A 25333-nucleotide genomic window follows, 5' to 3' on the forward strand; every position below is an offset into this window, starting at 1 on the left:
CTACTATTGACTGACTTTTTATAAAATTTCTTGTATATTTTACTGTACATGAGAAGAAATGCTCTGCTTGGGAAAATCAGTAGAGTCATGAAGCATACATGGGAAGAGTGCATTTGTGAAGATAAAGGCAGTGCAGCTTTTATGGGAGATACTTATCTAGGTTTAATGTTGAACAGATACATAGATTAAATTTGTTTTCACTTTATTATGCTTTAATAACATTGATATTTTTGACTGTAAAGGCACCTTATCTGAGTGAGCTCATATTAGGGATTAACTTTTAAATTTTTGAAAAATCACATCCTCTGCCCCCATCTGCACCCACCCCTGCTCCAACTCCCTTTTGCTGGTTTGTCTGAGTTATTTTCTTGTCATGGGGATGCAATACTTCATACATGCAGTGTAAAGGAGAGGTTTGTTTTGGTTTCATGTTTTCAGTATATAGTCAGCTGACTCCAAGGCTGGAAGGACTAGGTCAGAGGAGCCGCTGAGGGTCATGGTGGCCAGGAAGCAGAGAGTAATTATTCAGATCTTAGCCTCAAGGACTCACCTCTTAATAGCAAAGCAGCTGAATTCCTCCATAATCTAATCACTGTCCACAAGCCTCATCTCTGAGCATACTGAGCCTTGGGGGTGATAGTCCAGAAAATGGTGTATGGAATTAACCAAATATTGAGGCAAGATAATGTGAGATTATAATACATACTGAGCATTTCTAATTTGGACATTAGAAGTCTAAAATATTCCAAAATTGGAAACTTTTTGAATATTACAGTATTCAAAGTTTAAGGTTTTGAATATTAAGATGAAGGATGCTCAGTTGGTAAATTCTATGTTAATACTCCAAAATCTGACCAAAATCTGAAGAACTGCAAAATCTGAAATAAATCTGATCCAGAATGTTTTAGATGAAGACTACTCAGCCTATGTAAGCATCAAAGACAAATTTAAGAAAATTTTTAGAATATGAGTACCATATGAAATATGACTACTGGGACAGAAATAACTTATATGCAAAAAATTTAGTTTAATACCCTGAAGTATGTGATTAATACAACCAGAAAGAATTTGGCATTTGAAGGTTCTGAAAGTCATAGTGGTAATTTTAACTCTAAATTAAAGGCTTTTTCCTTCTGATGTTCTTTAACCATCCTGTGTCTTTCCATTTAAGTCAGTATGATATGTATTCCTGATTTCTGTTTCCCTGTGTAGTATGTTTCAATTTGTTTTAAGCTGTGTTTATTAATCTCTGGGTTTCTACTTGGCTCATACTGTTTGAAACTAGTAATAGGAACATTTGTGATAATTTAACAATGTAAACCTGTTTTGGTATTTAATATCTATCTTTCTGAAGGATTTAACAAATGAATTGTATGTATTCTAGGTGTGTCACGAGGTCCCAGCCCTGTCAGCCTTGGGAATCAGGACACCTTACCTGTGGCAATTGCCCTCACAGAATCTGTTAATGCCTACTTTAAAGGAGCAGATCCCAGCAAGTTAGTTTTTTAAATATATATGTGTGTAATACGTATTTTGGGCTGGGAGAAGGGACTTGGTGGTGAATTTTAAGTTATATTTTAACTTTTTGTACATTAGGATTTTCTTTGTTACCTGCTTTTTACTTTCTCTTTAGTTATGTAGGGATTGTCTTTCAGATTTAAAAAAATCACTATAATCAGCAATAAGTGATGGCTTGTCCCCCACTCTGTTTACACTGTTGCCCAGGCTGTTTGACCATTGTGACACATTTGATGAAAATGTCACAATGCCCAGAAAGATCTGGAAAGTAATGTGTGACTAATGCAAAGGTGATTTCATCGCTTGCTTTTAAGAAAATCATATTTTTTTCACTAAATACTTGAGTACCTACTATATGTAAGACTCTGTGATAAATGCTAAGGATTCTTCACCACAAAACAAAGCTCCTGCTGAGCTTGTATTAGTAAGAAAAAAGAATACTCAAAACAGATACCTGTATGTTTGTATATTGACAGAAAAATAAACCAAAGTAAGAAGGCAGAGTAATGGTAGAGTGCTATTATTTTAGACAGAATGACAGGAGAAGACTTTTTTGAGGTTAATTTAACCAAATATTTGACAGATATGTAGGAGCAAGCAATGAAAATCTGGAACTATTAACATTCTAGGAAAAAAGGAACCAATAAGTGCGGGGTGGGGGTCTGACATAAAAGCATGCTTGGCATGTCTGGGATACAGCATGGAGAGCCATGTCACTGAGCTGGAGTGAACGAGAGGGAGAGATGAAGAGCATGCAGAGTGACACCAGATCAAGTTGGGCTTGTGGGTCATGATAAAGAGTTTGGAATTTAGTTTGAGTCGGGTGGGAAGCCAGTGGGGACTTGGAGCAGAGAAGTGTTAAAATGATTGTGTGTTGAAGGAGCATTCTGGCCATGTGTAGAGAATAAACTGGAAGGACCCAGAGCAGATGCAGAGTGTTAGAGGACTGGTTACTGAAGTCCAGGTGAGAGGTGATGTTGCTTTGAGTAAGGGTGTTAGCAGAGTACGTGGTGAGTAGGAGTGGGATTCAGAATATGTTTTGAAAAGTTGTCAAGATTTGTTAAGGAAGTAGAATGTGGTTTGGTTTTCTTTTTTAGAATGGTAAGTTGAACTAATTGTTGTGATGTTAGTGGAGATGTTGAATAGGTAGCTGTATATACAATTCTGGAGTTTGGTCAGTAGAGATAAAAGATACTTAATGCTTACTTAAAGTTGGTCTTTCAGGAGTAAGGGGAAAAGGGATTGGAGAACTAAGTATTTGCCTCTCCAGAGCTAAAAACAGAAAGACAAGGATCACCCAGCATAGGGGTTTGAACAGCAACAAGACAAGGAAGGAAAGAACCAATACAACACTATCCAGAGGTTAAATGCATAAATCATTGCATCAAAGGAGGTGTACAGCTGTATCTTGCTTCCAACGGATCAAGAAAAAATTGGCTATTGGCAATATGAAATACTGGTAAACTTCACAAGAGCAATTGTAAAAGTGCGGTGGAGATGAAAGCTTGGAGTGAGTAAGGGAACAGGTGACACAGACTTAGATAACTATATTTGAGAAAAACATGTAGGTAATTCTTTGAATGTTTGCTCTAAGAAAGCTGAGAAATGAAATGGAAGGAGTGAGATAGCAGAATCAGAGGAGGATTTTAACTTTTGAACAAATGGTATATGTCTCTGCATGTCGGTGTGCTAATGAGAAATATGTAGTATTTATGGGAAAAATGCTACCTGGAAGCATTTTTCAGGAAGGAAAATGGACAATGCATGAGTGAGGAGGCTTTAGGTATGTGATGAGAGGTGACCCCTAGAGCGCACTCTGTGATTTGGTATAGGTACAGAAACCTGTCATCTGTTGAACAGGAAGGCAGAAAATACAAATGAAGAGCCAGGTAGATTGGGAATTTAGTAGAGAGAGTAGAAGGGGCTTTTCCCCCTGCTTTTTCTGCTGCAATAAAACTAAAAGCAAAAATCACCAAATGAGAGAGAGTAGGGGATATTGCAGATTAAAAGACAAAGAGAAGCTGTGAAAAAAGGCAGAAGAATGATCAGACAACATGTTGAATTAACAGTTCACAGTATGCGTGCTGTTTAAGAGTTTAGACTATGCAGTCAGGTTTTCTCTAGTACATTCAGCTGTTCAGATGTGGGTAGGGAGCTGGATTTAGCTAAGACTTTAATTTGGTCAAGCACAGTGGAAAAAGCAATGGAGAATGTCTACTGATGGACCTGGGAATTCAAAGATAGGAAGAAATAAGGATTTGATGGGTGAGTGAAGAATAATGAAAACGGTGATAAGAACAATGGATTGTGGAGATTTTGATGAGGTTAGAGAATTATTAAAGATATGGTATTAGGCAGAATGAGTTACAAAAATGACAAGTGGTGAGTAGATGAATTGAAAGTGTGAAATTGAGATTATGGAGGGGCTGCAGCATGGGTGAGATAAGCCAAAAGACAGGATTTAGAGATAAAAGGCTGAAAAACTTAGTGATAACTACTGAAAGGACCATTTGGGCATATATTTGAAATCACTAAACATGATAGTAGTAGAGCAGAGACATTGGCAGTGAGACAGGAGCTCAAGTAAGTGTTTAAGATGAATTAAAAGGAAAGGGTTAGTGAATAATATCTGATTGTTTTGGGGGGTTTGTTGAGTGGTTGGCTGGTTTCATTTTTGGTGCTAGGAATTGAACTTAATGTCTCAGGCGTGCTGAGCACTCATTCAACCATTAAGCTACATCTTCAGACCATGAGTAGTGTGGTCTGATACACGAGTTTCAAAGAAAGAAGAAATATTAGGCTGGAAGAGGCAGTGAGTAGTAAGGGAAACAGCCACACCACCACCATCAGCTCTGTGTGGCCTGGAAGAGGGGGAAATAGCTACAACTAGGGACAATGTTATCAGGGGAGCAGTGACGACAGGTTATCCAGGAAATGGGTACCACAAAAAAGTCAAATTGTGTGCTTGTATTCATGTTTGGAGTTTAATTCCAGGAAGAGATGATGTTGGGTGAGTGTGCCGTTTTACACAGCATATTTTTTATAATTAAATTGTAGAAATAAGTAGAATAAATGAATATATACATATTCTTCATCATAATTCTGCTTATTTATCCATTAAGTGGAGATTAAAGCATCTTATTTAATAACTTGTCAATATCTTCAATTTCAGGTGTATTGTGAAGATTACTGGTGATGTGACAATATCATTTCCAAGTGGAGTTATTAAAGTCTTCACTAGCAATCCCTCTCCGGCTGTGCTGTGCTTCAGGGTGAAAAATATCAGCAGACTTGAGCAAATTCTTCCAAATGCACAACTAGTATTCAGGTTTGTATAAATGTTTTCCTTCTTTGAAATGATAATATTCAATGGGAGATAATACCAAAATTATCTGTTGTTATTATTATTAAACAGCCTTGTACTGTTCTTTTGTTTTTGATGTGATAGTTACTTTTAAACTATGTTGTATCATTCTGTCTTTATCTTTCAGGCAAGCTTTTGCTGTGTTCCATTCTTTATCCTCTAATCTTACTTTTCCGTTATCCTTCTTTTTGGCTCACTTGTACTAATCTTTTTCAAATCACCAAATTATTACATAGAGGCAAACGAAAAAACATAAGTCAGTAAAATAATAAAAATGTTTCTCACATGTGCAGTGACCCATCACAGTGTGATTCCAACACAAAAGATTTTTGGATGAATATGCAGGCTGTTACTCTCTACCTCAAGAAGCTATCTGAGCAAAATCCAGCTGCCTCCTATTATAATGTAGATGTATTAAAGTATCAGGTGAGTAGCACGTTTTTGTGAAATCCTAAATTAAAACATTAACAATTGGGAGCTAGCATATCACTAAATAAATGCACCACTGTCAAATGAAGTTCATCCCAGGAGTTCAGAAATTTTACAAGATTAGAAAAGGTTAATAAATGAATAGATAAACCAGGTGTGGTGGTGCATGCCTGTAATCCCAGCTCTTGAGAGGTTGAGGTGGGAGGATCCTGGCAAGTTTGAGACCAGCTTGGGCTACAAAGTGAGCTCAGGACCATCCTGAACTGCATAGTGAGACCCTGTCTCAAAAAGATGCCCCCCCCCCAAATTATTTATATAGACATGAGTAGATATATACATTAATTTATCCTTTTTTTTTTTTTTTTTGGTACCAGGTATCAAACTCACAACCTCATGCTTGCCAGGCAGGTGCTTGTGCCACTGAGCTAAATCCCCCCACCCCTAAGTACATTAATTTATACTTAGCATAACCCACAAAGACCTACAAATCATTCTTAATAACAAAACACCTAAAGCAGTTAATTAAAGTCAGATAGCAACAGTTAATTAAAGTCAGATAGCAAACACACTCATTATTTGTTTAGTATTAACAAGATCGAAGGTTTTTCCAGATGTTTTAGCAATATAGTTAGGTAAGAGAATAAATGGTGATAAACATTGGAAAAGTGGACCCAAAATTGTCACTTGCAGGAGATAATAGTTCTGGAAAACTCAGAACTGACTGAAAAACTATTATGACATAGAATTTAGTAAAAGTAGCCATTTTGGAAATTAGTATTAAAATTACTAACTTTTAAAAAAGAAAATAGAGAAAAATACTCAGAATAAAAAACAGAAAGAAATACATAGTGATACCTCAGTGTACAAGCTCAATTCTTCCCATGATTTGGGTTGCAAATCAAGTTGGACAAGAAATAAATATGGTAATTAAATTAAAATAGCATATCTTTAGAAAATGAATACTGTGTGTAAGAGTAAAGAACATTGTCATGTAAGTTGACTTGAAGCTTATTATAAAATATTCATTTTATTCCTTCATTGAGCAGATATACATTATTCAGTGCCTCCTAACTGCTGGGAGTAGGACAGGAAGATAGTAAACATATTAATGTTGCATGTTAGTAAGTAAGTGGTATGAAGGAAAAGTAAAAAGTAAGATTAGGGAGATTGAACATTCCATTTTTTTGGAAAATTTAAACCAGGTCAGAGTGGCCTTTGAAATGAGTTGAAAAGGAGCCATACAAGGAACTGAAGAAATGGGAGGAATTATTTTATTTATCATAGGTCATATGATTAAATATTTAAAATATTCTAATTCCAGGCTTGTGGAACTAAATGGTGAACCTTCTTTTTTTCTCTTAGTAATTCATAGTCTTAGAATACTATGTTGAATATTGAGAGGTTCTCAGATGTTGCACAATTAAATAAGAATCACTAGATAACATGCCAGTTTTAGGCCACTGTTCAACTGTTGAGTTGGATATTCTCCACTTGAATCCCATGGAACACACATTTTAAACAAGCACCATGGCAGTTTTGATGTAGATCTTCCTGGGTCCTTCCAATGAGGTAACCTTTACTTCTTTGAGATGAGTCTGCTTTTACTCTGCCTAGCAACAGATAATCCTGTTAGATAGTTTTGGTTCTGTAAAATTCTTATGTCCAAATGTCTATGTCCTGAAATGAACTTTTTACCTTCAAACCAAAGACAGTTTTTGGTTTTGCTCTTTAAAGGTATCATCAAATGGCATTCAGTCTACTCCTTTGAATCTTGCAACGTATTGGAAATGTAGTACCAGCACCACAGATCTTAGAGTGGATTATAAATACAACCCAGAAGCCATGATGGCTCCTAGTGTGCTTTCCAATATACAGGTGGTGGTTCCAGTGGATGGAGGAGTCACAAATATGCAGTCCCTTCCCCCTGCAGTATGGTAAATAAATATATTTATGAATTCATGCTACATTTCTGTTTTATTTCCCTATATTTATTTGTTGATTGATTGATTGATTGGTTGATTGGTACCGGGGATTGAATTCACAACCATGCTCTTGCCAGCAGGTGCTTGTGCTGCTGAGCTAACCCCCGGCCCATCATTTCCCTACTTTTAAAATCCAAGTTGTAAAAGTTGTAATTTTGAAAAGTTTTAGTGCATTTTCCCATAGAATCCATGCTATAAAAGATATTATTAATTTTATTAGTCAAGCCACCATATGCCTCAATCCACAGTAAACAAAACTGTAAGTACTGCCATATTTGAGTGGTTCTTTACTAATTTTCCCTTAAATAAATTGCTTAACCTCTTAAAACTAATGATAATTATTTTTACAGGGCTAAATGTAGTGTTTGGCATATTTGTAGAAGTACCTATTAGAGTTAAATAGTATTAATACTCTCATTTCTTAATACCTTTCTTGTTCCCTCTAGAAATACTATTATTCATTCTAACAACTCTTTGTATTTGCTCTACTATTTCATGACAGTGTTTTTCTTGGCTAATGAAGATACTCATCCACATGCACATGCTGTTTTTCTTTTCCTGACCAGGAGAAATGAAAAGAGTCCTATAATTTGATAAAACTTTCATTAATTGAGAAAAATACAACGTTTTACTCAATATGATATCAAATACATTTTTATCATATCATACTATTTAAACTGATTACTATAGTGGCAGTGAAAATATTTTAAATGCATTTATTTTGGAAATGCTCATCCATGTCTAAAGTACTATATTAGACACTTTATCCAAAGATACTTATTATTACAGGAATGCAGAACAAATGAAAGCTTTTTGGAAATTGTCTGGTATTTCAGAAAAATCAGAAAATGGAGGTAAGTGTGTGAATGTATTTCTGTTTGCAATGTGAAATCACAAAAAATGTATTTCTCTTTCCTTTTCCCTCCTCTCATCTTCCTTCCTTTTCTCTCCCTTTCTTTCCCCCTCTCTCCCATTCCTTCTTTCCCCTTCCACTTATGACTCCTCCCCTCCACTTCTCTTCCCTTCCCTTACCTAGGTGCTGGGTATCAAACTCAGTGTCTCTTACATACCATGCAAGTACTCTACCATTGAGTTATACCCAAAGCCTGATTGCTTTCTTTAAAGGCATTTTTTAAAAAGCTATGTTGACAGTTTATTATGTAGTATTTTAAATTTTATTGTTATAAACATTTGAATGCTTGTGTGTCTGTAATATGATATCTTAAACTCTTTGGGGAAGATACTTAGAAAATAGCTTATCATGTAGCATTTCTAACTTTAGTTATTTGAGAAATCTTCATAAATGATTGTACTAGTTTATATTCCCATCAATATAAGAGGGTTCCTTTTTTACCACAGCCATGTCAACATTTATTATTTTTTGATTTCCTGATGATTGCCAGTCTTTCTGGAGTAAGAGGGAATTTTAGTGTTGTCTTAATTTGCATTTCTACAATGGCATTTCTCCATTTTTTTCACATAATTGTTGACCATTGGTGCTTGTTCTTGGTAATTTCACCTACCTATTTCTTGACTGGGTCTTTAATTTTAGATGGTTTTTATTTTGAGTTCATTATATATTCTGAATACTATTCGTTTATCTGAAGAGAAGCTGGAAATTTTTTTCCCCATTCTTCAGGTTGTCTGGTCACTGTATTTGTTGATTCTTTTGCTGTATAGAAGCTTTTAATCTGATATAGCATTCGTCAGTTCTTGCTGTTATTTCTTATGCAGTTGAAGTTCTGTTTAGAATGTCCTTTCTTACACCTAAGTTTTCAAGTGTTTTACCTATTTTGTCTTCCAGTAAGTTTAATATTTTTGCTTTAAAGTTTCGATCTTTGATCCATTTTTATTTTAATTAATTTATTTTTAATCAGATTTTTAAAAATTTTAATTTAGTACATGTTGAGAAATATCAGCCTGGCTTCACTCTTCCGCAAGCAGCATTTTCATGGAAGTGTTTTCCTGCTTCATGCCTTCAATTCTAGAACTGACCACTAGGTGGAAGTTAATACCTTGGATAAGAATGAACAAGCTTTTTAAAAAAAAAAAAAAAAAGAAATGAACCAGCTAAAATTCAGATATTTTTCCTCTCTAGACCAAAAATGCTTTCTTTGAAAGAAAGAGAACTTGTTTTGTTATTTATAAATAGTATATAAATTCATCTTATATTTAAGTGCCAACATTAATAAAAATACCTAATAAAGTAAATGTAGACTCGTGGAACTATCTATCCCAAGCAGGTAACCTCATAACTAGTTAAAACTGATTTAACACACTATTTAATTCATTCTGTTAGTGATGTCCTCCTGAATCCCAAGAGAAACTGCAGGCTTTAAAAAGCCTCCTGACTAGTCACATCTTGCTAAGAAGAACCTCTGTTTATTTCTCACATTAGAACTAACATCAAGAGCTTCAATTCTATGATTATATTTTAAGGAGAAGCAAGTAACTTGCTCCTTCGTACAAAACCTGAATTTTTTATGTTTATAATGCAAAAGAAAAGTCTGCTAGCTGATTACTCCTAGTATCTCCTCTTACTCAATGTAAAATTAGAACCTAATTCCCAGGACAATCAAATCTTTTAACAGTAGATAATCTCATTTTCTCTTAATTAAAAGATAAACCTCTTGAGTCCTTTTGAATGCCTAATTCACGTCCAGTAATTTCTATCAAATAGAGTTTTTTGTTTTTGCTTTTCAGCGATTTCTTTTTTGAACACTTTTGAGTGTAGCATTGGAAGTTTTTCTAAAATTTATATATAAAGGACCATGAACATATTTGTATTGTCTGTGGCATTTGTACCTATTGTGAAGAATCATATTTTTACTCACTAAGACATAATTTGGGTAAAATAACTAAGCTTATCTGCAGTTTCTTTTTGCTCTTTGATACTTAAAGGTTACTAGTTTTTAGGTGATCAGATGTATTGATTTACACCCTAGCACTATGGCTTTGTGGAAACCATGCTGAAATTCTGAGTTTAAACTGGAAGTAAATCAGAAATCTTACTTGCATTGACAGCTTACAGCTAGCTAGTAAGAGAGAGAATGTTTCCCTATTTAACAGAACAGTACTGTAACTATAAATTCTTAACCAAGAAAGGAACTTATTCTGTCAGTTATAAGACCCAAACCTAACGTATGATTCCTAACCAGATATTTTAATTGTTTCCCTCTACTATTCAGGTATGAGATGTGTCTGTGCAAGGAAGTGGAAAAATCTTAAAAATACGATTTTGATATGGTTAGTCGAGCCTTTGCAAAAAAAAAAAGAAAAAATCCAACTTTACATACTGTAAAATGGAAATCTCTTTTTATTCTGGTGCTATTCCCAGAAAAGGGACAGGATGTAATTCCAAAGTTTAAGGATTGCCAAGGTGTCTGCTTTATGCACATGGTAAACTTTAGACAGAACTGAATTGCTTATTAAGAATGGACAGTGCAGTAATTCCTCTCCATTCTGATGTATGCCACCAGGCACAGTAATATAAGGTGAATTGGAGTGTTATATCTTGTTCCACACTGCCCTGTGTGCCAGACCTCTCTGTAGAGGTTCAGCAACTCTGCCTACCTGTCTTATCAGCAAAACTCCTGTTTTGTAAACTCCTGTTTCTTTCTTACCTCTTGATTCCAACTCCTAGCTATCTTTCAGCGTATCACATTCTTTCTTTTCCTTGGCCCTAGTTCAGGTCCCTTTCTCCTGTTACTTGAAGTCCTAAATTGTTTCATTGATTTGCAGTTTGACTCCTAACTTTTCATCTTGCCCCTCCACTCCCTTTTAGGACACTAGTCAGAGATTCTCTTCTTCTGTATTTTGAGTGACTCCCTATACTTACATTTTAAATTTATCATGGCCTGTTCCATGTTCTCCTGCTGTTCTTTTCTGCTGCTGTTTTCTACTGGGGTCCATTGTCCAGCTATTCTGGTATAGTTGGAGTTATAAATGTGTTGTCGTAGCATAAATCCTTACTCTCTGTATCTATAGTTACTTACGCCTTAAATACATACCATCATCACCAGCACCACTTAAAGCTTCCAACAGAGATCTGTGCTATTGTGCCTACAGCTCTTGAGAACTCCTCCACAGCATTTATTACATTCATTTTTATTATTTTACTATTTATGCCATGCTCTTAGATTGAGGTATGCCACCTAAATGCATGTGTGCGCACATGTGTGTGTGTGTGTGGCATAAAGTCAGACAACTAAAATTTTAAAAAGAAAGGCAAACAGAAAATCAGTAATGTTAACCAGCTTTTCTTGACAGGAGCCCACTTCTCCTTCTCTGCCTATTCCTTCCCTACTCAGCAGGATTTCCGTGTCATCAATTACTTTTTTCTTTTTAATTCAGTTAAACATGCAGAGTCACAAAAAGTAAACATCTCTGAAGATTACTATTAAGTAAAAGAAAAGGTAGATTAAGAATTAAGATTACATACTTAATGAAAATTTAGACTCACTGAATAAAATCTGATTTTGAAATAAACTGTTTACACATCTCATGATTAGCATTTGACTGAAATAATTTAGTGTCTGTGCTCATTTGATTTGGAGTATATTCACCCCCATGTAAGTTATTTTTTTTTTTTCCTTGTAGGTTCTGGATCCCTCAGAGCAAAATTTGATCTTTCAGAAGGCCCCAGTAAACCCACAACACTTGCAGTACAATTTCTCAGCGAGGGAAGTACCCTCTCAGGAGTTGATATTGAACTTGTTGGCAGTGGCTACAGACTTTCCTTAGTAAAGAAGCGATTTGCCACTGGTAAGTTGGGAGGTTTTGAACTTTTAATGTATGTAGGAAACAGTCATATTCTAACAGTTACTAAACAGTTGTCTAGCAGTTCATAATCTAAAGGTATGACAAAAAATTTTTGACTCTTGGTATAAAGTGCCAAATTACAGACACACCTAGTAAGAAGAATTTCCATTGTTGTTATAGCCAGACACCTGTGATATGATTCTAATATACTGTAAACAGCAGGTGGGAACTAGGGTTCTTTGTGATTGAAGTGAGAAATGTGTATTTGAACCAGTAATTGCAAAGGTCTTCTTGATGTTTTTCAGGACGATACTTGGCAGATTGTTGATCAACCTGGGAAAGTGGTGGCTCAAGGGAGTAGTACAAACCTGCCATTCTGCATTACCTGTTCTTTCCAAAACACTATTCTAACTTGTATATGTCTTTCAAACTTAGACATATTTGAGAACTTACTACAAACATTAAATTGCACTTTTAAAGTGAGTCATTCAAAGATATAGCACTGAAATGATTTTTACACTGCAGATGATCAGATGCAATATTCAGGAAGCACATTTCTTTATATTCTCAATAAAAATGAAGTTTTTATAAGCTGAAATTTTAAATTCGGTGTCTATATTGAAGAAAGGGGATTATAATGTAATATCAAACCTAAAATTTCAGGAGAGCAAGCACAAAATTGTTAGCTTTCCATAAATTTTTAGAGTCAGAAATAGTTTTGAGATTTCATAAGTTTGATATTGAATGGATACAAACAATGTGAATTCTAAGGTTTAGATATGTTGACTCAGCACTCAATCAGATTGAGTTATGTGCCATAAATTAATCAGAACAGAGTATGTGTGGTATACAAAAAAATGTATAATTTGATTCTCATATTAATAAAGTGTAAATGGTGTTTTATATGATTTTTAAAAAAATTCTCAAGTGCAATGTGTTTTCAAATAAGCTTGCAAAAGACAGCAGAGAATTTACTTCTGCAGTTAATTAATTTTATAGAAGTTGTGATTGTTTTGATGAATTAATGCTGTAGATTTAATTTATTTTTATATGGATTGCGTAATATGTGCCTTTTAAAACAGTAACAGAAGCCAGAAATGTGCCTGTCTCGTTTGTGTTCATTAATGTGCCTCACTTTTTTTCTCATAGTCTACAGTTTCTATTCAGAATCTTATAGTGGTCTAATAGTTTTCGCAGGATATTTACAATTTTTGTGAATACTTTTGGCCTGCAATTGGGAAGGGAATTGAAAATAGCTAAAGGATAATTTAAGAACCAAGACTCGCTTCTTTAGTGATACACTGCAGCCACAAAAAAGAGAAATAAGCCTAATGGAGTATGTTTACTGGTGAAAAAAATTACCTTCATATATTTGACATTAACCTCACCAAAAGTAAATTAAACTCATAAATTCTGAAAAATTGTGATGGCAAATTAGTAACTGATATTTAAACTCTCGATTTACCTTTTCCCTTGTCTTTGTTTACCATTGAAAATTTATACATTTATTTACTAATTACATTGTGAAACATGAGTTCTGTAGTATTTTATGAGGAATACATTTTTTAAAAAGATTAATTTTGGCAACGGGGGAGAAGTACTATTAAGTACTTATTTCAACAGTTAATTATCAATTCATGTGTTTTTGTAGTTACTCAATTCCTACATGATAAATTATTTAAAATGATAGATTGATCTTTAGCATTTCTTAAAATGGGCTGCACATTCTAAATAGTGTGAAACCTAACTTGGTAGCAAATTCTGGTTAATCGAAGAAATGACATGTTATAGGAAAAGTTTTGTAATCCACAGGTGCAAATTATTTATGATGATAAATACCAGTTTCCTTCATTTTGCATAGTTGAAGTGATAACTTGTGCTATATAAGATAATTTATATAAACCACTAATTGTTCTGTTGAGCCTTACAGAAAATAGAACCCCTATTCCTAGACATTTATATAATGTCTTGCTATAGTAAATATAGCAGAAAACTCACTCCTTCCCAATATATAACACAGCATGTGTATTTTTATATATTCAGCATTAGCCCAGTTCTAAATTTAGATTTGACTAAAACAGTACCTAAACCAGTTTTCTAAAATGTTAGTCTTTACTGAATAGCAAATTTAGAATTTCTAACTCTTACATTATTGTCTTTTAAATGCCAATCACAAACTTTACTGGAATTTTAACTGTAAATCTACTTTGCAATCACACTGCTTTTATTGGATAGTTATTTTTTTCTTGGAAATCAGACACTATTACATTCACCATGTTTTTTTAAATCAAGTATTACCTAAAAAAGTACAAATTAGTGAAATGGTTATACTTCTGCACTTTGTTAATTACCAGTCTTCATACCAAGTGTTGATACAGAAATTTATATTGGATACAGGTTACAATTTTGAAGCCATATGAGTTTTATTGAATTTTTTTTCACTTAAAAATTCACTAATGGTATGTAAAAAGACCAGTAGATTTTCAGTGGGAAATGTATCTAGCAAGCTGGTTCTTGCTTATGTGTAGTAATAAAACTTTGTAGCTATCTCTTTAACCAAGAATTTGTAAACACAGAACTCTTAACAAATGTTTTTAGGGATTATTTACTACTCTGGGTTGTAATTAGAACAATGCACATCTATCTTCCAAAATTTTGTAAATATTTTTGATTTTTTCATAAAATGTAAATTTTACATAAAAGTTGTACCCTAATAAACATGTAATATATAATTTATCATTTGGCGTATGTGTCTTGTATGACTGTTGATAGCTGATGTGTGTTGTTGGCTTTAGGACAGTGCAATCTGGGCAAGAAATGAATAACTGGGGTTGAACTTTATACCTGTGACAGATTGAACTGTCATTAGTTACAGAGAAAATTTCATTGGAGTATGTTTGTAAAATACTGAAATTATTTTTCAGGGGCTCATTTTACACATATTTAAATTGATGTTATGCTTTAACAGAGACTTTCTTCTTGACACAATTTAAAAATCATAGTTCCAAAGATGTAGTCAAGACTATCAAGCCAGGACAGTGGATTTAAAGGGAAGCAAAAAAAGGAAAAATAAGAATTTTTAAAAATTTATTTTAAAGAGGGTAAAATAAAACAGAACAAAGTAGATCAGAAGAAAACTGTAACACAGATTTCAAAGCAAGACAACAAGAGGTCAGCAGTGGCTACCATAGTGTCTCTTGTTTTCTTCTAAACAGTTGTTCTCTTTCTTCACACAATGAATTCATACAAAACAAAATAGTATAAAACTGATCAAAACAGAATAATCAAGGCATTACAGATCTTCAAAACTAGACAGTAAGAAAATCAATGGCTACCATAATGTCTCTTGTTCACTTCAAAATAGTTGTGCATACCTTCATGTATGTTGAATAATACACAACAGACTAAAACCACTATAAACAAAGAATAAAAGCATTACTAGATTTCACAGCATGACAATAGGAAATCAGCAATGACTACCATAATGTCTGTTTTTCTTTAAAGTAGTTATTAATTTCATCACGCATAATACAGTCGGTTCTCATGAACTGTTTAGAAGTTCTAGGCATATATAAGCCTCTACATGTATACCTGTTCTTTCTGCATTCGAGGGAAAAACAAAAACAAATTACTAGAGAAACAAGAAAGACAACAATAGCAAACAGCCCAAAACTGTGATGATATAGGCCTTCAAAACAAGGTGGCAGGAACATAACCGAGGTTGTTATTTTACATTGTGATCTTTGAAAGAATTCCTCAGATCATCAGACACAAACATGCAGAATTGTCCCAGTCCTATGAATGTTAACTGTTTTGTTCCAAGAACTAATAGAATTTGTAGCACAATCATCTTAGCTATCTTAAGTATGTTTATACAAATTTAGACGTATTTTCTTTTCTCTTCCTTTTTTTCTCCTTTTCCTTGAGATACTATTTTTCCCCTTTGAGCTGAATCTTACCCTTTAGCAGTTTTATTGAGTATTTTGTATCTTATGTACTCTTACCATTTCTTACACTAGGGAGGCAATACAGTATTTACACATGTGAGTTTGATTTATTTCACTTATGAATATGGTCTCAAGTTGCATCCATTTACTTATGAAAATCTCAATGTGAACATTCTTTGTATTCTTTGTAGTCCTCCTTTGTTTAAAAGTACCACATCTTTTTTATCTATTCTTCAGTTGATGGGCATTTAGGTTGTTTCCAAGATCTGGATATTACAAATTGTACTGCTATAAACATGGATGCATGTATATCACTGTGATACAATGTTTTCAGTTCTGGGAATATGCCCAGAAGTGGAATAGCTGGGTCAAATGGGACTTCCAATCCCAGCTTTTTGAGGAACCTCCAGACTAACCTCCACAGTGGTTGCACCAGTCTACACTCCCACCAACAGTGCAGGAGCGCTCCTTTTTCCCTGCAGCCTCTCCAGCATTTGTTGTTGGTAGTTTACTTTATCCTGGCCATTCTTTGTAGTGAGATGGAATCTCAGTGTGGTTTTAATTTACATCTCTAATGACTAATGATGCTGAATCTTTTTTCATGTATTTGGCATTTGTATTTTTTCATCTGAGAACTGTGCCTTCATCTCAAATGCCCATTTTTGGATTGGGTCTTTGAATGTCAGAGGTCTGGTTTTTTTTTTTTGTTTGTTTGTTTGTTTTAATTCTTTATATGTTCTAGACAGAAGTCTTTTGAGGGACAGTTGACTTAAGATTTTTTCAAAATTCATGGGTTTCCTTTTTATCCTGTTGGAGATTTCTTTTGACATGCAAAAACTTTTTAATAAGACAAGATCCCAGTTACTGATTCTGGAAAGTATTTCCCATGCAGTTTAATTTTTGTTCATGAATTCTCTGCCTACCTCTATGTCTTCAGGATTACTGCATACTTTGTCTTCTAGCAGATTTAGTGTTTCTGTTTTAATATTTAGATCTTTGATCCATTTTGACTTTAGTACATGGTGATAGACATGGGTCTAGTTTCAGTTTTTGGCATATGGAGAGCCAGTTTTTAAAGAGGCTATCTTTCTTCCAGTGAACATGTTTGGCCCATTTATCAAAGATAAGGTGGCTCAGTGTGTTTGTAGTTGTGTTTGCATCTTCTGATTTGTTCTATTGATCCTCAGGTCTATTTCTTTGCCAGTACCATGCTGATTTTATCACTGCAGCTTTGTAGTATAACTTCCAAGTCAGGGATTGTGATGCCACCTGCCTTGCCTTTGTTGCCCAGAATTGCCTTTGCTATTCTAGGCCATTTCTGGTTCAAGATGAATTTTAGGAATGATTTCTCTACATCTGTGAGTAGTGGTATTTTGATTGGAATTGTATTAAATCTGTATAATAATTTGTATTTGATTGGAATTGTATTAAATCTGTATAACAATTTTGGGACAATGACCATTTTCAGAATATTTGTTATTCCTGACCATGAACAAGGAATGTCTCCATTTTTTGAGATCCTCTTCAGTTTCTTTTTTCAGGGTATTATAATTTTCTTTTCTTTTTTTTTTTAAATTTTATTTAAGGAGAAAAAAGGGTACAAGTTATACAGAATTTCAGAAAAAAACAGTAGGAAATCACTAATTAACTATATATTGTCGTCTTAGAAATAGTTGTTGAGGGGGCTGGAGATTTAGCTTAGCAGCATAAGCACCTGCCTTGCAAGCAGGCAGTCATGAGTTTGATCCCCGGTACCGATAAAAAATGAAAAAAAGACAAAAAAAAAAAAAAAAGAAAAAGAAATAGTTGTTGAAGTTACAAAATTAAAGCATATAGAGAAGACTTTCAAACAGTAAGACTGCAAACAGTTTTGTTCAATGATCCAGCAAAACTCAGTAATATGGTTATCTATCTTATACACTTAAATATATATGCAGTTATATCTTTTAGAGAACTTTCTTTTTCTTTCTTTTGTACAATGACAATTACACATTTTGGGTTTTATTACTCCCACAGTTTTTTTTTTTTTTTTTGTCTTTTTCATTTTTATTGGTACCAGGGATCGAACTCACGACTGCCTGCTTGCAAGGCAGGTGCTTATGCCGCTGAGCTAAATCCCCAGCCGCACTCCCACAGTTCTTATTACTTTTTTTTTTTTTTTGAAGAAAGTAAAACCAAATGTGACATACCAGGACAGAGTCAGTCAAATCAAAAGGATGGACATAATACATAATGTAAAAACAAAATACAAGGTGATCAACAATGGTTACCATAATGCCTCTTGTTATCTTAAAAAGAATTACCTATATAACAGTTATAATAAAATTGAAAAAAACAGTAAAGAATAAGACCAATAAAACCAAAACATTGGAGACATTAGAGCACTTCAAAAGAAGATAATAGTCAACCAGAATGGGTGTCACAATGAATCTTATTGTCTTCATAGTTGTTGCCTATACTTTCAAACTTGGTACTATCTAGCATAACAGAATAGAGGAAAATCAGTCAAAACAAGATGGTGAGAGCAATACTGGATTTCAAGTCAAGTTAATCGGAAATCAAAGTGGGTTACTATAATATATCCTGCTATTTTTATTTATTTTTCCCTTAATTAAAAGGATAAAAATGAAAAATAGATAATAAAAAGGAGATTGAGATAAAAAAGAGGGCATAACAACAAAACAGCGCAGGTCAAAACATTGCCATTTAAGCAAAATAGTGTTTCACCACAAGATAATCTCGACATAATAGTAGTTACCATACTGTCTCTTCCCTTAAAATCTTTGGATATAACTTCGTATACTGTAGCATCAAACATATCAAGACAGTGTAAAACCGTTCAAGAGAATGACAGTATTACAGGGTATTTAGAATCAACTAACAGAAAATGAACAATGGTTTATGTATAATCTCCTTGTCTAAAATTTTTTGTTTATATTATCACATTAATAAAATCCAATAAGATACAACACGTTAAAACCGATGGAGACAGAAGAACAAAAGCTTGATGGGACTTCAAAACAAGAGGATATTAAATCTTGTTTTCTCCAAAATGGCTGTTCCTACCATCCAACCTTCTCTGCCTCATGTCTGTTGAGCTCTTTTTCTGTCATTAGTTGTCAGTTTGTCTTCTTCATTTCGCTTTCTGCTCCATTCATTGTGGCCTCTCTGCCACTGTTTCTGGAATCTTGGTATTTTTCATTTTTAGAATATCCTGCAGTAATCTCTGTAGAGTTGAATTGGTGGTTGCAAATTCCCCTAGTTCCTCTTTATCCTGGAAGCACCTTGTTTTTCCATCAATTTCTAGGGACAGTTGTGCAGTATATATCAATCTTGGCTGGAGGTTATTATCTTTCAAAGCTTGAATGATTTCCCCCCACACTCTTCGTGATTTAATGGTTTGTGCCGAGAAGTCTGCTGTAATTCTGATGGGTGTTCCCTTGTAAGTGATCTGTTTCTTGTCTCTGATGGCTTTTAATATTCTGTTCTTATATTGGGTTTCTGGAATTTTGATTATTATATGCCTGGGTGTATTAGTATATGTTTGGGTTGTAGGTGGCTGGGGTCCTGTATGCCTCATACATGAGTGTCTTTACCTTTTGCTAAATTAGGGAAATTCTCCTGGATTATTTCTGTGAATAGCTTTTGTAATTCATTTGTTTGAGTCCCTACTTCTTCTTTTATGTTCTTAATTCTTAAGTTATAGATCCTCTTATCATCTTCTAGTCTTTGTATTATTGCTGTTTGTTTTCTTGTTATTTTTAAGAAGTTTTTCATTTCATGCTCCCACCTTACAAATCTGTCCTCCAGTTCTGATAATCTATCCTTAGTTTCTTTCAAGCTATTATGCCAGCTTTCAATAGAGTTTTTAGTTTCCTGGTAATCTCTTTGAACCTGCTTCACATATTCTATGTTTTCTCTATTTTCTCCATCAAACAATTCTCCCCTTTTTTTCTGTTCTTCCATTCCACCATCTGTTTTTTTCTTGGGTGGTGCTTAGCATTTCTCTAACTATTCTACTTATTTCTTGCTTTATTTCATTAAATACTTCATTTTTGAACTCGTTTATGAGGCTCCAGAGATACTGCTTTATGTCTATAGGTTCCATGTTTGATATTGCATGTTTTCTGTCTTCATTCTCTTTTACATTTAACTTTCCTGCATCAGTGATCTCAGGATTGGAGACTGAGGACCCTTTCTTGTTGCTCCCTTTTCCCATACTTCTTGTTCCTTCCATACAAGCATATGTAGGAGGCCCAGTTTTTTTTTTTTTTTTTCCTCTTTGTCTGTTACAGTTTGTTTGAATCTGCCAGCTAGGTGTTCCCGCCCACTGCAGTGTACTAGGGAGACACACACCTGGGCAGCCTCTGCTGGGCCTGCCCCTCCAGGTCAACCTACTGAATGCTTCACTGCTAGGGTGCACCGCCAGGCACGGGGACCTGATTTGGGCTAGCCTACTGGATCTTAGTCTGTGGTGTCACCAGGCCAAGCGCTCCCCACCACTCCCGCTTGAGAGAGGACTATGCGACTTAAGTCACTGCAGGGCCCTGTTCTGGCTAGTCTGCTCGTTCCCAGAACGTCCTCTGTTGGAGCCTCCTTGTCTATGAAAGGGTCCCCATTTCTCTCACTCACCACAGGTCGATGCAGGGCTCCCTGAGAGTCCCGCTCTCAATGCTGTTTGGTTCACCGGTTCCAGCTCTCAGAGCTTTCGCGTGTCTCTCTCCCTGCTGTGTGGATTGGGATGCAGTATCGGCAGCAGGAAATTCAAATCGCGGCTTCCAATGGCGTAGGCTCCAGCTTCTGCACTAAGATTTTATCTGATCCTGTTACAGCATCAGGATTTATTTCCAGTTGGTTTCTCTCAGCTTAGTTTGTTCCTGGGTCAGCAGGGTACATCTCCCTTCACGTAGGACTCCTCACACGGCACCGCTCCTGGATTCTAAACTGATAATCTCAGAGAGCCTCCATGGCTGCTGTTATTTATCCGCCATCTTCTCCCAAAAGTCCTATAATTTTTGCTGAATAGATCTTTTACTTCTTTTGTTAGATTGATTCCTAAGTATTTCATTTTTTTGGATGATGTTGTGTAGCCTGTGGCTTCTCAAGGAGTTTGTTGTTTATGTATAGGATTGCTATTGATTTTTAAGTATTGACTTTGTATGCAGCTACATTACTGAATTTAGTTATTATACCTAGGAGTTTTTTAATGGAGTTTTGGGGTCTTCTATGTAGAGTATCATGTCATCTGTAAATAATGATAGTTTAACAACTTCTTTCCGTATCCTAACTACTTCTATTTCTCTTTCTTGTCAAATTGCTCTGGCTAGTATTTCTAGCACTATATTGAATAGGAGTGGTAATGATGAACATCCTTACCCTATTCCTGACTTTAGAGTGAAAGTTTTCAGTTTTTGGCCATTTAATATGATGCTGGCTGTTGATTTGTAATAGATGGCTTTTATCATATTGAGGTAAAGACTATTCTGATTTTCTGTAGAGTTTTTCCTATGAATGAGTGTGGAAGCTTTTTCTACATCTATAGAAGTGATTATGTGATTATTATTTTTGGCTGGCTTGATATGGATTACATTTATTGATTTGCCTATGTTGAACCATCCCTGCATTCCTGAGATGAATTGCACTTGGTCGTGGTCTGTAATCTTCTTGATGATTTGCTGCATTCTGTTTCCTAGTATTTTATTGAGAATTTTTGCATCTATGCTCATTAAGGAGATTGGGCTGTAGTTCTCTTTTTGGTTGGATCTTTCTCTGGTTTTGGTATTAAAGTAATACTTGCTTCCAGGAATGAGTTAGGTAGGGAGAATTGCTTCCCATTCAATTTCATTGAAGATTTTGAGGAGTGTCAGTGTTGTCTTTGAATTTCTTGTAGAATTCTGCAGTGAATCCATCAGAACCTGGGCTTTTCTTTTTGGTAAGGTTTTAATTACATTTTCAACTTCATCAATTGAAATTGGGTTATTCAGCAGTTTTATATCTTGACCCAGCTTTGGTAATTCATATGTTTCTAGGAATCTGTCCATTTCTTCCGGATTATCAAAACTATGAGAGTAAAGGTTTTCAAAGTAGGTATTGAAAATCTTCTGTATTTCCACAGGGTATGTAGTGATTTCGCCCTTTTCATTTCTTATTGCATGAATTTGAGTTTTTTCTTAACTTTTTAAAAATAAAGTTGTCTAGGAGCTTATCAATTTTATTCTTTCAGAGAACCAACTCTGATTCATTGATTTTTTTTGTATTGTTTTCTTAGTCTCCATAATGTTGATTTCCACTCTGATCTTTATAAGTTCCTCCCTTCTTTTGGCTTTGGGCTTGAGTGCTCTTCTTTTTCTAGATATTTGAGGTATAGCATCAGGTTTATTTATATGTGTTCATTCTGTTTTCGCCTCCCTTCTTGTGGCTTTGGGCTTGAGTGTTCTTCTTTTTCTAGATATTTGAGGTGTAGCATCAGGTTTATTTATATGTGTTCATTCTGTTTTCCTGATGTGGGAATTTACTGCAATAAATTTTCCTCTGAAGACTGTTTTCCTTGCATCCCACAGGTTCCAGTAAGTTATATTTTTATTTTCATTTGCCTATAGATATTGTTTAATTTCTTTAATCTCCTCTATGACCCACTGATTGCTCAGGAGTGTATTATTTAATTTCCATCTGTTTATGGAGTTTTTGCAGTTTCTTTTTTCATTCATTTCTAGTTTCATAGCGCTATGATCCAATAACATGTATGGGATAATTTCATTTCTTTTGCATTTATTTAAGCATGTTCTGTGAGCTAGTACATGGTCTATTTTAGAGAATGTCCCATGTGCTGCTGAGAAGAATGTATATTCTGATATTGTGGAGTGGAACACTCTGTATATGTCCACTACGTCATTTGTTCATAGGTGTCTTTCAGTTCTGTTATTTCTTTGCTGATTTTCTGTCTAGTTGATCTGTTTCTTTGTGTTAATGAGGTGTTAAGGTCTCCTGTTATAATTGTGTTACTATTTATTTGATTTTTCATTTCTGTTAATACTTGTTTTGTATAGCTGGGTGCTCGCAAATTTGGTGCATATATATTTAAGATTGTTATCTCTTCCTCTTAAAGTTTTCCCCTAACTAGTATATAATGACCTTCTTTATCTCTTTTGGTTATTTTTGGTTTGAAGTTCACATTGTCTGCAAATGGAATAGCTACCCCTGCTTTCTTTGGGGGGGGGGTGGTCCTGTTGCATGAAGTATCATTTTTCCATCCTTTGACTTTCAGTCTATGAGTTTTCTTTTGGGTTAGATGGCTTTGTTGTATACAGCATATGGTTGGATGTTGTTTCTTGATCCATTCTGCCAGTCTATTTCTTTTAATTAGTGAATTGAGGCCATTATTCATTAATGGTTATAACTGATATAAGTTGGTTTATTTTTGACATGTTATCTTTTTGCTGTTGGTTCTTTACCTTTCCCCTCATTTTAATTATTTGCCTTGCTTCGTGATTTTTTCCTATGTCTATCTAGAATGTCTTCAGTATTCTTTTAGCGTTGGTTTGGTGGTCATGAAGTTCTTCAGCTGTTCTTTGTTGTGGAAGTATCTTATTTGTCCATCAATTTTGAAGGACAGTTTCCAGGGTACATCAGTCTGTGTTACAAGTTGTTTTCCTTTAGATCTGAAATACTGTTCACTCCATGCTCTTGACTTAATTATTTGTGTGAAGAAGTCTGCTTTGATTCTGATAGGCTTTCCTTTATAGATGATTTGTTTCTTCTCTCTAGCAGCTTTTACTATTTTGTTCTTATGTTGGATTTTTGAGATGTTGATTATTATATGTTTGGGTATAGTTTTATTTTGCATATGGTTATTTGGAGTTCTATATGCTTCACTGATCTATATGTCAGCTTCCATTCTCATGTTTGGGAAATTTTCAGCTATTCTGTAAATAGTCTCTTGATACCATTTTGTGTTGTCACGTTTTTCGTTTATCCCTATCAATCTTACGTTGTTTTTCTTTGCATCATCTTGCAGATGTTGAATTTTTATTTCCTGATTCCTTGTTACTTTTAAAAGATCTTTCCTGTTCACTAGCTGCAATCTTGTCTTCGAGGTCTGAAAGTCTATCTTCACTTTCATTGAGGCAGTTTTGCTAACTTTCAATGGAATTTTTGATTTCCTAGATATCTCTTTGAATCTGTTTCATGCATTGTTTATTTCTTATATTGCTCATTCAAGATTTCCATCTTTTTGTAGTATTCCTCTAATTTTTTAACTGTCTCTTAGATGTGTTCAGTATTTCTTTCATTACAGTTATTTCTTCTTTTAACTGGGAGATTATTTCTGACCTAATTTCTTTTATAGCTTCCCAGAGTCGTTTCTTTACTTAAGTCACTATCATTTCAGGAGTTCAGGGGTGTGCTTACATTTTCTTCTATGTCCATGTCTCCTAGGCTTGCTTGGGATGGGCTGAAGGTTTAAGATTTCCTTTTGCTCTTTGGTTGTATTTTCCTATATTCCCTTAGGGAAGCTAAAGGCAAGGTCTCCGTTGTTTCTTGGGTTGAGAATACCTATTCCTACTGCAGGGAAGTTTCTCCAGTGGAGTGGAGGTTGTCAGGCCTTACCAGGTGGCTCCCAGGCATTCAGGTTGCTGGATGGGGCCCAACTGGGCCTGGAGGGACCTTCCCAAGGGTCCTTTGGTGATGGGGAATGCTGGGCAGAGCCCTACCAGGCTCAAGTGATGAGCGATGTCCTGCAGGCCATTTGGAGATTGCTGGGCAGTGCCCAAAAGGCCTGGAGGGACCTTCTGGTGGGTTCTCCCATGATGGGAGATGCTGGGTGGGGCCCTACCAGGAAAAACAATTATTTGTCCTAAATATTTAAAGTTTTGTCAAATCTCTATATAGATATGAACAGTTATCTTGGTCAAATTGAAACTTTGCTAAAAAGGCCAAATAGTGCTCTTATTCATACTATATCCCCCATTATGGTTTTCTACTTTATCCTCTTTTTTCTCCTTATTCCCAGTGTCACTTCTGTTGGAAGAAAGAGTGCTAGTGCCTATGATAACCCTGCAGTTGCAGGTGCTGATCACAATACTATTTTGCTCACATCATAATCCTAAGTATGCTCTGCTTCATAAAATAGTGGGCTCCTCCCATTCCCTGATTCTATGCCAGATTTTCTCCATTTGGTCAGCAATGGGGAAAGAAGCTTTATTTGTGCTAAGCACAGGATTATGACTCCATCCACTTGCCATGAGCCAAAACTTGAACTTGTAGGTCCAATCACCTACATGCTAAAATGGGAGGTGTTTGATTATGTGCTCAAGAGGAAAAGAAAACAGGATATT

General features: G+C 35.0%; 1 protein-coding gene across 2 annotated transcripts in view; it reads left to right on the top strand.

Annotated features, from left to right (window-relative positions):
- Fcho2 (FCH and mu domain containing endocytic adaptor 2) overlaps nucleotides 1-14790 on the top strand; it is a 102677-nt gene extending 87887 nt beyond the window's left edge. The window contains exons 21-27 of one of the 2 annotated variants that reach the window (XM_013158196.3): nucleotides 1385-1496; nucleotides 4691-4846; nucleotides 5176-5308; nucleotides 7046-7245; nucleotides 8083-8147; nucleotides 11893-12057; nucleotides 12360-14790. In XM_013158196.3, coding sequence (XP_013013650.1) covers nucleotides 1385-1496; nucleotides 4691-4846; nucleotides 5176-5308; nucleotides 7046-7245; nucleotides 8083-8147; nucleotides 11893-12057; nucleotides 12360-12382 — 854 coding nt within the window. In that variant the 3' untranslated portion in view covers nucleotides 12383-14790. The remainder of the gene's footprint in view (nucleotides 1-1384; nucleotides 1497-4690; nucleotides 4847-5175; nucleotides 5309-7045; nucleotides 7246-8082; nucleotides 8148-11892; nucleotides 12058-12359) is intronic. The other variant, XR_010050559.1, reaches the window with a different exon arrangement.
- The last annotated feature ends 10543 nt before the right edge of the window (nucleotides 14791-25333 follow it).

Source organism: Cavia porcellus, unplaced genomic scaffold (genome assembly GCF_034190915.1).
Source record: "Cavia porcellus strain 051 isolate PalLab524CR breed Dunkin Hartley unplaced genomic scaffold, mCavPor4.1 scaffold_11, whole genome shotgun sequence".
NCBI classification, from domain to species: Eukaryota; Metazoa; Chordata; class Mammalia; order Rodentia; family Caviidae; genus Cavia; species Cavia porcellus.